The sequence below is a fragment of the Corapipo altera genome, unplaced genomic scaffold (genome assembly GCF_003945725.1).
Source record: "Corapipo altera isolate COAL_440 unplaced genomic scaffold, ASM394572v1 59, whole genome shotgun sequence".
Lineage (NCBI taxonomy): Eukaryota > Metazoa > Chordata > Aves > Passeriformes > Pipridae > Corapipo > Corapipo altera.
The window spans coordinates 5,274,834-5,292,498 of NW_020884917.1; the positions used below are offsets into that span (position 1 = coordinate 5,274,834).

At 38.4% G+C, this 17,665-nt stretch overlaps 1 protein-coding gene across 5 annotated transcripts in view; it reads right to left on the minus strand.

Moving 5' to 3' along the window:
- Window positions 1-17,665, minus strand: part of SUGCT (succinyl-CoA:glutarate-CoA transferase) — a 313,399-nt gene that overhangs the window by 295,198 nt on the left and 536 nt on the right. For all 5 annotated transcript variants that reach the window (XM_027655985.1, XM_027655984.1, XM_027655986.1 and 2 more), the window contains exons 2-6: window positions 15,421-15,472; window positions 15,254-15,327; window positions 13,263-13,348; window positions 12,404-12,454; window positions 8,000-8,120 (exon numbers count right to left, since the gene is read on the minus strand). In XM_027655985.1, the coding sequence (XP_027511786.1) occupies window positions 8,000-8,120; window positions 12,404-12,454; window positions 13,263-13,348; window positions 15,254-15,327; window positions 15,421-15,472 (384 nt within the window). The remainder of the gene's footprint in view (window positions 1-7,999; window positions 8,121-12,403; window positions 12,455-13,262; window positions 13,349-15,253; window positions 15,328-15,420; window positions 15,473-17,665) is intronic.

Here is a 17,665-nt window from a genome sequence, read left to right on the forward strand (position 1 = left end):
GATCAGGGGCACAAAGTCTGGTTGAAGGCCTGTCACTGGAACAGATTGCTGAGAGGGGTTGTGGAGTCTCCCTCACTGGAGATACTCAAAAACTGTCTGGATGCAATCCTGTGCAATGTGCTCTGCGATGATCCTGCTTGAGCAGGAAGGTTGGACCAGAAAACTCACTGTGGTCCCTTCCAACCTTACCCATTCTGTGATTCTAAATTTAATTTCTTTAATGCATAAAGACACCAAAAAGTCTTTACAGGAGTAGAACTTCCTTAAAAGAAAACTTAAGCATCACATCTATATTCTAAGAAATTAAATGATGTAAGACACTGAAACAAGATTTCATAATACCATGAGCAACGTAAAAAGCAGCATGAATATGATACAAAGTATTACTGCCTAGAAAAGGAGGAGAGAAAAAAAAACAACAACACTACCTTTGAAAAAACCTGTACACAAGAGAAGAGCAATCACAATTCATTCAGATTAGCAGAGTAAAGTGGTGGGGTAGAGAACCTGAGAGGAGTAGCTTTCATCATCTAAAAGCAAACCATAAAATTCTTTGAGAACATAATACTTTCAGAGACTTTAAGGAAAAAAAAAAAAGTGCTTTGATTTGAAAACCATGTTGTCCTTTTAAACAGTGCCCCCTCCTGTTCAGGAATAAACTGTGACTTTCTCAGTGAGAGCGTTACACAGACCATACAGATACGGTCACTCCCTTGTGAGCTGTACATTATTTAATTTAACCATCCAATTTTCCAGACCTTAAACTAATCTCAACCACAGACCTGTCAAAATACATTATATTTAAACTAGTTCTAAGATTATTCTCATCAGCAAGCCAACTTGTGAGTGAGAACAGGTAATTTGGAGCTCAAGTGCACTCAAAAGAACAGGAACATCGGGAAATATTCCAGAAATCCTCAAAACCCTGCAGCAGTCACTGCAGAGCTGAATACACTCAATCAGAGCTGTTTGGATAAGAAACTCAGTTTGCTAATCACGACTTCCAAAACACCATAAAAGAGAAAACACCTGGTATACCAATGCCTAAACTCTTCACATACATATGATCCTGGGCTTTCAGAAAAAATTGCACTGTATTTCATTTTACTATCACAAAAAATTTGCAATAGTCCAAAATTTAGAGAGGCAACTCTGCACAAACATTATTCCTGTATTTAAGAAAAATGGTTGAATTCTATTTAAGTTATAAAGTAATATCTCTTCTAAGGAGCATGATATATTTTATATTCTGATAGATTTATATTCTGATATTATAGATTTTATATTCTGCTACAATATGCGCCTGTGCAGCTGAATCAGTCACCTCCATACATGTTTCACTCTCCAAAGAAATATTTGTTAGTTCTACAAGGCTAAAATCTCTAACAATACAGTTCAAGAAGAGCATGCTTCCATCATACCACACAAACTAGCAGTCTGTCCTGAAAAATGTGCATATGCTTTCACCACACACCAGCAGAGCATGCTCTAGCCCAGTTTTCCTTTCTACTTACTGCTCACACCTATTATGCATGATGATAGCACTCAAAAAGAAGAACAGAGTATTCCCCCTACTCCATTGCTATTAGAACTGCTATACAGAAAAGGAGAAACAGAAAAAAAAGGTTAGAATTAAGTTCCTGAAGGACTGAAGAACACGATTAGCTGTAACAGGAAGTCAGTAGGAAAATATGAAGTCAAAGGAGGTAAGAGAAATGGATCTTTGATGAGGAACTGAACTAGTGAAGGGAAGAGTATGAACTGGCCAAGTTGGGCAACCAAGGCTAGCAAAAGGCAGGTGCAGACCAAGAAGAGGGCACAGAGAGGTCATGTAGGTGGGAGGCTGAAAAGAATAGAAATACCAGTTTGTAGGCCATCAGAATTGAAGAGAAAGAGAGAATAGAAGGAACCATACAGTATTAGAATTGGGATTGATTAGACTAAATTTCACGGTGATACCGTAAATTAAATCAAGAAGTACCAAGGACATAGTAAATGAAAAGTAAGTTGATGACATCTCTATGATATTTTACCTACCATCCAGAAGGGAGGAATGGAGTATACATACAAGTATTGTTCTATTACAGATGGCACATATGAACCACTCATGACCCCACGACCAAGGCAATTTACTTCGACAGCCCTGCCCAATCTGGCTCACATCAAGCACATCAAGCAGCACAAAATAGAAATTCCTATATAACAGAACACACAAGAACAGCATCACTAGTAGTGCACTCATTCAGCATCTGAACCACCTCAAAGATCTGGCAAAAAACCTAACCTGTAACAGGGTAATGGCTACTATCATTGTAATAACACAAAATGCAGCCAGCAGGTGCTGAACCAGTCAGTGCCAACCATACAGGGACAACTATTTTTGATACAAGCCAAGATGCCACGGGCCTTCTTGGCTGTCTGGGTACACTGTTGGCTCATGGTCAGACAGCTGTCGAACAGTATCCCAGGCCCTTTTCCACTGGGCCATTTTCCAGCCACTCTGCCTCCAGTCTGTAGCACTGCATGTGGTTGTTGTGACCTAAGTACAGAACCCAGAACTTGGCCTTATTGAACCTCATACACTTGGCCTCGGCCCATCAATCCAGCCGGACCAGAACCCTCTCCAGACCCTCCAGCAAATCAACACTCCTGCCCAACTTAGTGAGGGTGCCCTCAATCCCCTTGTCCAAATTATCAATAAAGATATTAAACAGGACTAGCCCAATACTGATCCCCGGGGGACACCACTAGTTGCCACACATGAACTGGATTTGGCATCATTCGCCACCACTCTCAAGGCCTGGCCATTCAGTCAGTTTTTAACCCAGTACAGAGTGCACCCATCTAAGCCACAGGCTGCCAGCTTCTCCATGAGAATGCCACAGGAGACATTATCAAAGGCTTTACTGAAGTACAGGTCCATCCACTGCCTTTCTCTCATCCACTAGGTGGGTCACCTGATCATAAATGGAGATCAGGTTGGTCAAGCAGGACCTGCTGTTCCTAAACCCGGGGTAACTACGCCTGTTTCCTGTTTGTCTTGTACATGCAGCATAATCACACTCAAGATAATCTGTTCCATAACTTTCCTGGGCACTGAGGTCAGGCTGACAGGCCTGTAGTTCCCTAGATCCTCCTTCTGGACTTTCTTGTGGATGGGCATCACACTGGCCAACCTCCAGCCATCTGGAACCTCCCCAGTTTGCCAGGACTGGTGACAAATGATGGAGAATGTCTTGCTGAGCTATTCTGCCAGCTCCCTCAATATCCTAGGGTGCGTCCCATCCAGACGCATGGACTAGGAGTGTCCTAGCGGCACAGCAGGTCACTTAACTAATTTCTGCTGGATTGCAGGGGATAGATTCTGCTCCCTGTCCCTGTCTACCAGCTCAGGTAGATAACTGGTCTTTCTGCTAAAGACTGAGGCAAAGAAGGCGTTAAATACCAGAGCCTTTTCCTCAGCCTTGGTTACAAGGTTCCCCTTCACATTCAGTAAAGGTTGGAGATTTTCCTCCTTTTGTTGTTAATGTACTTATAAAAACACTTTTTATTATCTTTCACAGCAGTGGTCAGATTAAATTCTAGCTGAGCTTTCACCTTTCTAATTTTCTTTCTACACGACCTAACAACTCATGTGCTCTTCCTGATTTCCCTGCCTCTTCTTGCAAAGATGATAAACTCTTTTTTTTCCCCTGAGTTCCAGTGAAAGGTTCCAGTTCAACCAGGCCAGTCTTCTTTCCCAACAGCTTAAAGACATGGGGACTGCCTGCTCCTGCATCTTTATGATTTCCTTCTTAAAGTATGTCCAGCCTTCCTGGGCCCCTTTGTTACTAAGGGCTGTCTCCCAAAGGACTCTCCAAACCAGTGTCCTGGACAGGACAAAATCTGTCTTCTGGAAGTCCAAGATAGAGTTTTTGCTGGCCCCCTTCCTTATTTCACTAAGAATTGAAAACTGCCATTTCATGGTTGCTGTGCCCAAGACAGCCTCCAACCACCACAGCTCCCACCTGCCCTTCCTGTTTGTAAACAGCAGGCCCAGCAGGGCACCACCGCTGCTAAGCTCACTTACCAGCTGTGTCAGGAATTTATCTTCCACACACTCCAGGAACCTCCTAGACTGCCTCCCCTCTGCTGTGTTGAGTTTCCAAGAGACATCCAGCAAGTTAAAGTCTCCCATAAGAACAAGGGCTAGTGACTGTGAAACATCAGCCAGCCACGTACAGAATAGTTTGCCTGCCTCTTCATCCTGGTTGGGTGGTCTCTAACAGACTCTCACCACAATGTTTGTCTTGCTAGCCATCCCTGATTGTTACCCATAGACACTCAACCTTATCACCACTATCCTTAAGCTCTAAACAGTTGAAACATTCCCTAATATACAGAACCACCCCACTGCCTCTTCCTCCTCACTTGGCCCTTCTGAAGTGCTTGTAGCCACCTATTGTAGCACTCCAGTCTTGTGAGTCATCCCACTGTGTTTCCATGAAGGCAACTGTGTCATAGCCTTCCTGCTGCTGCAGAATGACCTCCAGCTTCTCCTGTTTGCTACCCACACTGTGTGCATTGGTGTAGATTCACTTCAGTTGGGCTACTGATTTCACCCCCAACTCTGGCATGCCTCCTCTAGGCTAATTTCTAGTGACCCTGGTCTTATCACCTTTCCCCTTCAAACCTAGTTTAAAGCCCTCTCAATCATCCTTGTCAACTCATGGGCTAGAATACTTTTCACCCTCTTACACAGGCAAGTCTCATTGGTCTCCATCAGGTCTGGTGCTGCATAAACTGTTCCATGTTCAAAAAAGCCAAAACTGCACCAATGGCACCAGTCTTGAAGCCATGTGTTGATCAGGTTGGTTCTCCTGTTTCTTTCGGCACTCTTCCCTGCTACTGAAAGGATTGAAAAAAACACCACCTGTGCTCTTATCCCTTCAACCAGTCATCCCAGTGCTCTGAAGGCCTTTTTCATTATCCTAGGATTTTCTCCTCAACCTCATCACTGCCAACCTGGACACCCAGAAGTAGGGTGGGTCAAATCAGTCCAGGGAATTTTCTAGTAATATCCCTTACCCAGGTCCCAGGGAGGCAGCCGATGTCCCTGTGGGATAGGTCTGGTCAACATACGGGGTATTTAGTTTCCCTCAGAAGGGAGGGACCTACAATAATTATCCTTCTTTATTTCTTAACAGCCATAGTTGTAACATATCTGGTTGATTGACTCGCTCCAGATAGATCTTCACCTTTACTATTTGCCTGACCCTCAAGTTCCAGAGCCTAGTACCTATTCCCATCTTCCTATCTCCCTTGAAAAAAAAAAAGGCACAAAAAAGTTATTAATTGAATTGTAGTATCTAGAATTAGGTCACAGAGTATTTAGAAATCAATCAGGAATTCTTTCTTCCTAGACAGGTTTTCTACCTGATTGTCCCAAAAAAACCATCATGCCCTCTCTGTCACAGACATACATTTGGTCCTAGTCTGGTCACTTCTTTTAATATGCTTAGATTGAAGTTTCGTCAACTCCTGCCCTGACTTAAAAAGAAGTCAGATCAGAAATCCATTAAGGGCATTAGACTTTGCGCCTTCATTCCCAAAAGATGAATTATCCTAAAATAGGTGTGCCTTGTCACCTACTGGGTGTCCAAGATTTAAGCAACCATAATTTAAGATCCCAGTTGCTTTACAGATCCCTGAGAAACATCACTTAGCTGTTACCTCCTAAACACCTTCAACCTCAAGTTATCACAGTCCATGAATAAATAAAAAATAATCTTTATTGATGTATTTTTCAATCTTTATGTGTTTTCCATTATGTATAACATAACTGAAAGTTATGCGTTACACAAAGCTCTAAACAGCAAGATTACATGATCTTTGTTCAATTTGTTTTGCAAGAGGTTGAAGCAGGGGCAAGTGACTTAGAAGTACAGAGGCGCTGTGTGGTCATAAAAGTGTATGGTTAGAAAAGCCCAGGCAGACCTCGAGTTGAATTTGGCAGAAGACGTAAGAAGCAACAAGAAAGGATTCTGCAAGCAAATCAGCAGCAGAAAGGAGACTAGGGAAGATACGGACCTACTGCAGAACAGACAAAGGACTTGAAGAAGGCAGATGTATTTAATGCTTTTTTTGCCTCAGGATTTACCAAAAAAGATAGCTCTCAGGTGTCCTAGATCCCTAAGACTAGAGGGAAATTCTGCATCAAGGAAGACTTACCCTCAGTTGAGAAAGTTAGAGAGCACTTAAACAGAGCATCTAAAAGTATGCATCCTTTCAGCAGAGGAGAACAACAGTATTTTGTGATGCATTAAGAAGAATATCATGAGCAGATCAAGGGAGGACATCCTTCCCCTCTTCTCAGTGCTGGTGAGGTCACACCTGTAATACTGTACATGGCTCTGGGCTCCCCAGTACAAGGCAGATGCGGACTTACTGAGGCAAGTTTAGCAGAGTCACAAAAGTGATTAAGAGATTGGAGCATCTAACATATGATGAGAGGGTGTTGTGGTTTAGGAACGGTATTCCCCAGTTTAGTGTTCCCACTGAAACACTCCAAACCACATGCTGCTCACTCATTCCCATCCTCCCTCCCTCTCCCCTGCAATGGGATGGAGAACTGAAGGTACAAAAAGTACAGACCGGGGGCTGAGATAAGAACAATTTACTGGAAACAGCAATGAGAGAAGAAAAGAGTAACAGCTACAATATCGATAACAGAGGGAAACAGCACTACCTGACCCCTCCCCTCCACCACACTTACTCGAGCAGAGGGGACCCCTTCCCCCATCCCCTGCATATGACCTGAGGTGGTATAGAATAACATCTGTGTCATAGCCATGCCTCCTCCTGGCTACTGCAAAATTTAACCCTGTCCTGGCCAGAATCAAAGGCCAAGCTACCTCATATAGACTGTCGCTTGGATGTAACTTTTATCATTTTTCATCATTATGGGTACAACAACTAAAAAAAAACCCAAACAAACAAAAAACACCTAAAAAAAAATTCCAGTTGTGTGATTATATGCACACACAAATGTGAAAGACACTGTGGCAACTAGCCACTGACCAACGTAAACATGTATTCAAAGATTCTCAGCAAGCCCTGCATATAACTGCTCGTCATCTTCAGACATTTGTCACACAAACATGATAAACACATCACAAGAGACTAAAAAGTTATTTGAATTTTGATTAAATTACATCCATATCCAGTAACTAAAAAGCCAAAGCCATTTATTCTTCAGAAATTCGTAACTAAGATTTTAAATCCATCTAAAAAACCATCTAAATATATCCGTAACTTCTGTTTTACATTAATTTCATTGTAATATTAGAACTTTAATTCTACTACTTAATCAAGATTTTTTTGAGTCGATTTTTGCTGAAGTTTTTTAAGTGTTTTTACAGACTTAAAATTATTTTTAGATGTATGCAGTTCCTGATATTCATATGTCTGTTTTCTTTTCATTCTTCCCAGCTTTTTAAAGTACCTACAACTCTCCTACCATTTCAGTTACCAGGCAGTAGATTGTAGCAAAGTCACGTAAGGCTACCACGAACATGTAACTGCACAATTCTGAAGAGAGAGATAGTTCAGAGCAGTAAAGAACATTGAGATTACCAGATTTAAAACCCACAATATGTAAACAGATTCAGCAGAACTTCTGGGAGGGGGAAAAAAAAAAAAGAAATCTGAGTTTTCAACCAGTTCAAAGCAAAATCCGCAGAGGCCAGTAAATCTCAGCTCCTTCAAAATCAGTAGGAACATGTAAGTATGGCATGGTAATGTCACTGAACAACTTGTAAGCTGTTGACATGGTTGCTGCCTCCCAGTTTTTCTATACCTGCTTTTGAATTGAACAAACTCACTATCTTTCAATTTATCTTAACTGACATCAAAGTAACATAATACTAAGTAACCGTATGACTGTTTTAACATTTTGACTGGAATAAAGGAAATAATGAACACAATTGAAAATAACTGAACATAATTGAAAAAAAAATACCTGTTATTGAACAGTACACTATGTGAGGAGCAACATTTTTAATGTCTTCATAACCTAAACCCATTTCAGCCAGTTTCCCAGGGATGTAGTTTTCCACAAAAACATCAGATGCTGCTGCAAGCTTTAGAAAAGAAATGGATGAGTAAGATTTGTTAATTAGCTTCCAAAAGTTCAATACATTCCTATGTATTATGTAATTTAATTTTAAAAACTCAGTCATCAAAATGGCTCTAGTCTTTCTAAGAGAAAACTTACAAGCCTAGATATTTTTTTTTGCCTGTTAGACTGTGCATTTTTGCAAACTACATATTAGAGATGTCGCATATCTAGAAAGAAGACTGTCAAAATCCTACAGTGATTAGACAAAACTGTGATATTACACATTGATGTGATATTATCACATCAATTTCCTATGGCTTGACAACAGTTTACCGAACAATCTTCACCTATATACTTGCACTTACCTTGAGAAAAAGGAGGTAGAATGTATCTTCATCCTTCACTTCTTTTCTACCTTAGAAATAATTTTAATTGGTTTTCATTTTCAAATCATTGATTACAATTAGACCAGCTTCTATAAACTAGTGTCATCATAACAACAATCACATGCACTTTTGTTTTACCATGTCAGCTGTTCAACCAAATTTAAGACCAAAGAAGCTGCCAAGTCTGCAAATATTTAACAGGAAAGACAGAAGAAATTGATTCTTATTTAGACAAGGTAGCACTCAATTTATAAATGGTTTAATTTGATGCACAGAAAAGACATTAATAACATTTATAGTAACTACATGTGGTATATGGTAAAGGTGCATTTTAAGATACGTTATAAAGTTTTTTAAAGTGGCTATGTCAAGGACCTGTAGACTATAATGAAATAAGAAACAGATCCTTAATTAGGGAAATACAACTGGGACAAGCTGCTAGGTTTTAATAGTATGCCTTTATGAAAACTAAAGGAAGTTTTATTTTCTATTTAAATTCATCACAGTTCACACGTAAATATTTTTTAAATTGGTAATGCTACAGCCTTAGCCTAATTCATTCAAGAGACAAAACTGGTTAAAAACTGTATATTGCTTTTGCCAGGATTTTATGATGTCTGCAAATTATAGTGATTGTAAGGGCTAAGATGGTTTGAAAGTTGTTGTCCATCTCACATTGAAGAACTATCATCTCCTACAAGCCACTGAGGAAGAAAGCCTGACACATGGTACTGTAACATGATGAGTACCTCTGGACTTGGTAACATACATGGGATGACAATGATGAGGATACAATGACTTGGGTCCAGTTTAGCAGGGTATATACTCTCAGAGAAATGAATTTTCAAGACATCCTACAAGTGCTGCATCAGTTCTACAGCTAAAGTTTTCATGGAACTTGGAAACAGACTTTAATGCATAAAGGCAGCATTCTATGTATTGTACTTCTTTTGATGCTCACTGAACCCACAATTCTGCCACTGTGGAAAATGGATTCAGACTCTGATCCAAACAAACCGTGTGTTCTTAAAACAAAGGAATTTTCAGTCTTAATAGAGTTTTAGGTCCATTGTCAACTGAAATGTCACACTTTATGCCCTACAAATCCTCTAAATATATCACCTGTATTTTATCATCTAACATCTACAACACAGACCTGAGTTGGAATACTATCTATTCCAGACACGAACTGATATGCTCAACATCTATGCCTCAGGAAATAAAAACTGGCATCATTCATGCCAAAGCAGTCATTATATTGAATAACAAGTAACGATGCTACTAACTTGTTTAAGTAAACTATACATACCTTTGGGAAGTTTTCTTTGGGCTTTTGTTGGGGGTTTTTTGGTTCATTGTTTGGATGGTTTTTTTTCTTTGGGTGGGGGGTGATTTGGTTTTCACAAGAACTCCACAGAGGAGAATGTGCATGCGCAAACATATATATATACACACACACATATATTTCGTGTGTGTACATATATATGTCTATTTGCGTTAATAGTTTGCTTTATCAAGTAAGAGAGCGTGCATGAGATGCATTGACTCATCAGCTAAAAGTAGTGGAAGAGAAGAAGTGCCATCAGCTCCCACCCAATTAAATTCCCCCAAGTCCTTCATGAATAGATAAGTTAATTAGTTAAGGCTAAATACACAGGAGAAAAGTATCCTCAAGGTTCTTAAAATGAGCTTCTGACAATAACTCTTGAATAACGTTCTAAAGAGATACTGAGCCATATTACTACAAAAAGATGCCAAAGTATGGGGCTGGTGCACATATCATCACTGAAGAGAAAAAAAAATTATATTCATTCAGGAAGACATAGAAATATTTGGAAGGCAGTTAACAGTGAGCCAAAAAACATTAGAAAGAAAAACAGGGCTACAAGTGACAGAGAATAAAGAAACAGAAAAGAAGATCCAAGAATAATTTTGTGGAAATCACCTAATCACATATGAAACAACAGACCCTTGCAAAAATCTTTTGTAGTGCTGTGCCAAAGGATAAAGGGCAGCAAGAACTACTGATTAACAGATTTCTTCAGCTCACTTGATATTATTGACTGAATTATCAAGTCTGTGCTGTGTCATACAGCTGAAGACTCACCAGTCCTGTTTTTAACATGATTCTAGACTGAGATTTGCCTTCATCTACCTATGTAAAATCTGAGAGAGGGAAATACAATCTATTCTAACCATGCTACCTTTCTTAATAAAAAAAAATTATAACCTTGTTACATTTCTTTGTAGTGTTTAGGCTCGGACAAAATTCATATTTATGGATGAGGAACCAGCGTCACAAACTTGAATTTCTGCTTGTCATCAGTTACTTTACAGACAAGAACACTACTTTTTGTAGTAACAAATACAATACCGAACAATTTCAATTCTATACACATCTGTCCTGATATAGCAGGAGGCAACAGGAAACAAAAGCCTGACAGCCAACTTTCCCTTTACACATACTTTTTGACAAAACTCCAAACAGAAGTTCCATTTGAGATGCCTAATAGAATGTTAAGGCCTCTGCACTAAGTGTTTTCAAAATATATGACTCTAAATCAAGCAGAATGATGGACAACTCCACAAGTAGAGCAACACTTAAATAATGCCTAATCAGTTCACAACGTTGCTATATCACATAGGGATGCCATTGACTTAAGGAACAGAAATCTATAGTGATGATTAAAGTAACTTTATTAAAGGATACAAACTGTTTTTATCTCCAGCTCATCCTGACTCATAGGCCCAGCTGCCTTTAACTCTTTGAACACGTCCAGCCCACACATGTGTAATCAGTGGACACTGTATAGAGTAGTTTTTCTTTCACCATTTGTAAAGGTCAAGCAACTAATTAGTCTTCTTATGCCAGAGGAACAATTTTTATAGCCCTTACTTAGAATATGACTAGTTTATTCAAAAAGACGTCTGCGTTATACCATGAAAAATTATACCTAATGACAGTTTCTGTTTCTAAATTTTTTAGAAGATAAACATACAACTTTTTAAGAAATCAACAATAAGTGGTTCTGTGGTATTCCAGAATCCTTGACTTATAAATTCCAAAGATTTCCATATGAAGTACCTTTTACATAGCTAACAAGTCACAAGTATCAGAAAACTATCTATTTCCATTTCATGTAATATTCCCAAGAGAAAATACTACCAGACAAATTCCACTTATTGCATGACGCATACAGTCTCACTGTGAAAAAGTGATTGGAACTGACACTGAAACAAATAGTAACAAGCCAGCTGTTAGTACTGCAGGGCTTAAAACACAGCACTAGCAAGTAGCAGGTCTTATATCTCTCAGTAAATAAAGGGCTGACAAAGCACAAGTTTCACAAAATGGGAAATAGGATGCTTTTATTAATTTTTAAATAGAAAAAAATGGATCACCTTTAATAGACTCTAAAGTCAAACACTGAAAAAGAAACAAATACTAAGTTTGACCTACAGGACAATATTTCTCAGAAAGAGATACAGCTACTGAAGTCATGAATACACTGTAACATTCAAAAAACTTCAAATACAGTATCTCCTCTTTCTCAACTGCTTGCTGACATCATAAGATCAGTCCATCTTTAATTTTTCTAATGAAGTAGTACAGCAAGATCAAATACAGCAGTAGTAAGAGGAAAGCAATAGGCTATTAGACCATTTCCTGACAATATTTCATTTGATGACTTTGATGACATTTTTGTGCAAATTTTATATCTAAAATCATCAGAAGTTACACTGAACATTGAGTCCAAAAGCACAGAGGCTATACACTGCAATTTACCAAATCAACTGTGTATATACATTTTTTAATTATCAGACTTCAAATTAATACTTGAAATGCAGAGTTTAACCTTTATTACTCAGGATAACAACAATACAAAATAGGCACACTTCGCATGCTATCAAAACCTACCTCTCTGATTAGCTCTGCTCCTTTTGAATCCTTCATGTTGATAGCTATACTCTGGGGATTAAAAAAAATACAACAGTAATTTATGTGAAAACCCTTCTGGTGATCATAAGCCTCTTCTACACATAACAAACAGTCAAATTCACACTGCAGCTAATTTGGATAAGTAAATTATAACATATACCCCACCTCCTTCTGTAAAAAAAAAGAAACCTCTCTCAAGCAAGCTGAACTGCCTCACCAATGGATCAGACAAGGTCTAAAACAAGTCTGACAGATGTGCAGCTGGGAGCTGCACCATATGCAGTCTCTTCACCGTATATTTGCACAAGACTTACTACTGCAAATACACATGGGGACACCAGAAACATTTGTTTTAATGGCAACAAGCCATTAAACAATTCAGGTATATCATGAAACTTCATGTTAATTCCAAAGTTTCACAAGCTACCTTTAGCCAACCTCACTGTGGTATAATACCAGTACTCCTTCAGCTCCAGGTGCCAGCTGATGCATGTCAGCTGACCTGATGCACCTGAAAAAAAGGATCGTTCAATTAAAATAACCCTTATTGTCAGCAGGTTTCATTTTCAGTCAAGTAGCACCAGCAACTGAAGACTGGAAGGAGCACTTTTGCTTTTTGAATTTGCCTCAGCTGTCCACAGCACCATACCAGAGATTTGCAGCCTCTTTTGTTCAAAAGCACTCTCGGTTATTCTCCTCAAATTTATTTATCATAACTTAAGGCAAATGTAACTATTGCTCCATTATATATATGTTAAGAATCCAACTAAGAAGTTTTATATATTCAGTTGTAGTCATAGAAAACTTAAGCTAATGTTCAGTTCCACCCTCCATTTACCTTTTTATTTCTATTGACACTGAGAAAGTAAACACTTTCTGTCCCAGCAAAAGGTGGGCCCCAGGCTCTTGTATCATCGCCAGCTCCTGAAAGAAATACCATCACAGGTTCATAGTTTTCCAATATCACACTGCCAACAAATAAAAAGAATAAAAAGCTTTCCTCCAACATCCCATTTAAATCACCTAAGCTTCATCTAGCAGGCAGGACAAGTATTAGTTTAAAATATATATTTTCAGTTATTTATATCAAAAACCACCTAAAAGTGAATGTAACTAAGCAAAGCGAACAAAGTGTTTGCTAGTGCTGGGATTACATTTAGTCTTAAAAATACTAATACAGCCACACACCACCAGTGTATTTGCAGGTTTTTTGGTTGCTTTCTTATTTGTGGGTTGATATTTTGGTTGTTTGGAGTTTTTTGGGGGGGTTCTTTGGGGGATGGGGGGTGGCAGGGAAAGAGGAGTTGGGTTTCTTTTGGTGGTTTGTTTGTTTTAACTTAAGCAGAGTTCCAACGCCATTCTTTTAGGCAATGTGGAAGAATTTAGTAGAAGCTCTTGCTGGACCAATTCACAGTGCACATGGTCAATAAGCTATTCCTGAAACACTCCAGACACAACTTCAAGATACCACTGAGAGACAACTGATTAAGCTTCATGCTGCAGAAACAAAATAAGTACTTCCTATAGCTAGTGCAATGACCCATCTCCAGCTCTTCCAGAAATCCTGCCTTACAGAATAGAAACAAATTACCCAGAGTCCAATCAGAAAGAGCTACAGAAGTTTCTGCATCTGAAAACACAAAGGTTGTTAATCTGACGCTTTCAGCACCAGCATCTTCATTCAAATTCAGAAATTTCCCTTTTCAGGGAACTCTCATCTCTATGCAGAAATACCAGATCCTGGACTTTAAAGATACAACTACCTCACGCAGAAAATAACTGTTGTTCACTTTGCATGATTATGAAGAAAAATTTCTCCAACCTGAAACTGTACTAGAATATTAAATTTTTTCTCAGGAGACAGTTGATATAGCATGCCAGGTCACCTTGTATTCTACCAGCCAAAATTCTTGCCAAGCCCACTAAATCCGTATATTATTACAGAAAAGCAGTGCCAAGAAACAACATATCTATTTTAAGTGCTCCTATTACCTTTCTTCCTTTAACGTTAAAATGAAAATTAAAGTGCCTGTCATTTTATCAGTAATCTAATGCTGAGTAGTCAGATGTATTCCTATTTTTAATTATCTACCACACTTTTGCTCAGAGGGAATTGAGATGAAGATTCTGAATTCTCAAATGGGCAAACCACCTTTTCCATAACTATTACATAACTAATTGCTGGAAGGATTTGTGTGCTCTCAAATTTTGCATGTTAAACTCTATACTTAAAACCCTGTTTTAACCTTCTTATCATGTAACAAAAAACACCCCATCATACACGTAAGCATTCACAAGCCCAATTTAAAATCAAAGTAAAGTCCAAACAATTCAAACAAAATCAATTCAGCTTTGAGTAAGGCAATAAGGCATTTAGTAAGTGATGACTCAGTACCATTTTGAATATTAATATCTAAAAAAAGTCACCTGACCTTACAACTTCAACCTTCTCACCTCATTTCTAAATACAGACATAGACTATTTCTGACCAAAACACACCTACATGGAGTACAATGTTAAGCTTAAAGCAAATAGATCATACCTGTATAAGCAAAACAAACCTACTAACAATGAGTTCTTTAACATGACAGAAAGAGTACCACAATAAAAAAACATTCCTCAAACTTGAAAACAGCTGTTACTTAGCACAATACCATTCACAAACTGTCACAAAAAGCACACCCTCAAGAAATAAACATAGTATTGAAAGCTTTTGTAAATATTTATATAGACAATGTTGCATTGTCATTCATATATTACTTAAAACACATAAACTACTATTTGTTAAGCTAGCTCACATTCTTATCATATCTAAAATAGAAATCTTACCTGGTCTTTCCACTTTGATAACTTCAGCCCCTAGATCTCCCAAATTCATTGTGGCAAAAGGTCCTGCAAGCACCCTGTAATATTAAGGAAATATTGTTTTCTTAGTTTTTCCAAACAGAATATTTGCATCTAGACACACTGTTCCAAATTATAGACAAAACACAAACCTTGTTAAATCAAGAATTTTCACACCATCCAATGGCTTTACATTACTAGCATCTGTCAAGAAACAGAAAACAGTGACTTTTATCTTAAAAAAAAAAATAAAATAAAATTCAGGAGTGTTTCTCATCGGTTGTCTGAAACACTGTTTTTATGCCACTGTCCCCTCATCTCCCTCCCCAAACACAGGATAATAATCTCCAGGGAGATTTCTGTTAAACAAGTTAATAAGTTTTGGATTTTAATACAATATGTGGACTAAGGAGTATTGTGAAAACATGCCTATCTATGAATGGTCATGTGTTTTGCACTTTCCAAGCCTTTAGGAAAATCTCAGGCTGCCACCTCCCTTCAATGCTGCACACCTCAGTGAGTTGTAGGTGTTGAAAAACAGCTGTGCCAGGTAAACACCACCAGCCCTCCAGTACAAACTCAGTCTTATCAAACCAGGTGCACCATTTGTTTCACAGTGACACTACTCTCTTTACCAAAAATACATAAACAGCTTTACTGAAGAGCACAGCTCCCCAAAAGTAAAAATACACACAATTTCAATTAAAAAAAAAAAAGGGTCCACCTTCTCTATTCTTTCCATGCCTTTTAGAGTTGCATCTTATTATTTAATGGTTCACCCATTCTCATTCTGAGCTGAGCTGCAGGAATCCATAAAGATATTTCTCAAAGAAGCCTATAAAACATCAAGATTAGCCTGTAATTATGTATTTATGCATAACTAAAACTAATTATCATATCACTCATATTATGGCATCATCTAACACTTCATTCAGGGATTAGGCCTCTTCCATAGTTGGAACAGAATAGGAGAGCACAATCGTTGCCTTGGAGACAAACAGACCATTGTGAATTTTTTTTAATGCCAATAAATAACAGATGTCCACAATAATGAAGAAATGCAAGAAAGAGGAGAGATAAAAAGTTTCCTTTGGAAAATCTGAGGAAAATAATAGACCTGTTAGTTACTTCAGACTAGAAGATCACAAATGCTCACAAAGAAAATATACAGGACCTAGAGTTGCATTTCAGCAAGTCAATAATTTGCTGAAACAATTAAAATAGAAAGCAGCAGTTCCAGTACACTGATCCTGAGTACAGGAATGCTATCTATTGCAGGAATATAAAGAAATAAACCATATCACAAACAGACACAAGAGATCAGAATTGATCAGTATTACCTAGAAACATCTCCTGGGTTTTTTTTTTGGTTAATTTTTGGTGGGTTTTTTCCTTTCCTCGCTAGCTTCCAAAGTGGGTGTCTACCTCCCCAAGTTTTTTGTTGGAATTCTGGCTCAATAGTCTAAGTTTTCTGAAAATGTGAACTCACATTTTCTCTTGTATTTTTGCTTTTAATTATTCCAGTAACTTGACGACTGAAAGAAAAATCCACTCTCCCTGCTATAACTATATCCTATATGTAAACTCTCAATTTCCATGATGCTTGAATTTACTGTAAATTGCACTATCATATGTATCTTCTATAAATAACTTCGATGAAGACTAAATCAACCCAGTTACTCTCGATATGATTTACATTTTTAGTTAAGCTCAGTAAGGTATCCAAAGGTTGCCCTAACCTAACAGTATGAGTAAGGAACAAACAAAGAAGAGAAATTAATTTTCATATCATATTCCCAAATGATTTCCTTTATACTTTTAAGTGATAGAAGAGGGCACCAACAAGAGAGCCAATTAACACATTTTTGCATCAATGCAAATTAACAGTTCTCATTCCAGTTACATTCAATTCCAGAGGACATGGCTCCTCAAGTCTATTGTCTCTACTTTGATTGCACAATCAATATTTTTTACTTTATCCATGCAGCAAGTTATAATCAATTCCATCACTACTGTGGATTAATTCACGATCAATGGGTACACACTTGGTACTTTCATCGTGGGAGACAGAAATGCAATCTTCCTTCAATTCTAATGCCACCAACGCTATTGTTAACTATTTTTCTATGTCACTAAATAAGAGAGAAATGTGAAGCTAGATAATAATTACTTTGTTGTAGCTTGGATTTATTTTCCTTCATTTAAAAAGAGAAAAAAGGGCACAACTTTGGAAAAAAAACAGGCCTGAAACTGGGCATCTGGCACTTCCTCCGCCTCCACCAGCCGAGGCTGCCCCGAGAGAGCCGACACGCTCCGTGCCACAAAAGCTCCGGAGCCTCCGGCCGTGGGCAAAGTCCGGCCGCGGGCAAAAAGTCCGGCCGCGGGCAAAAAGTCCGG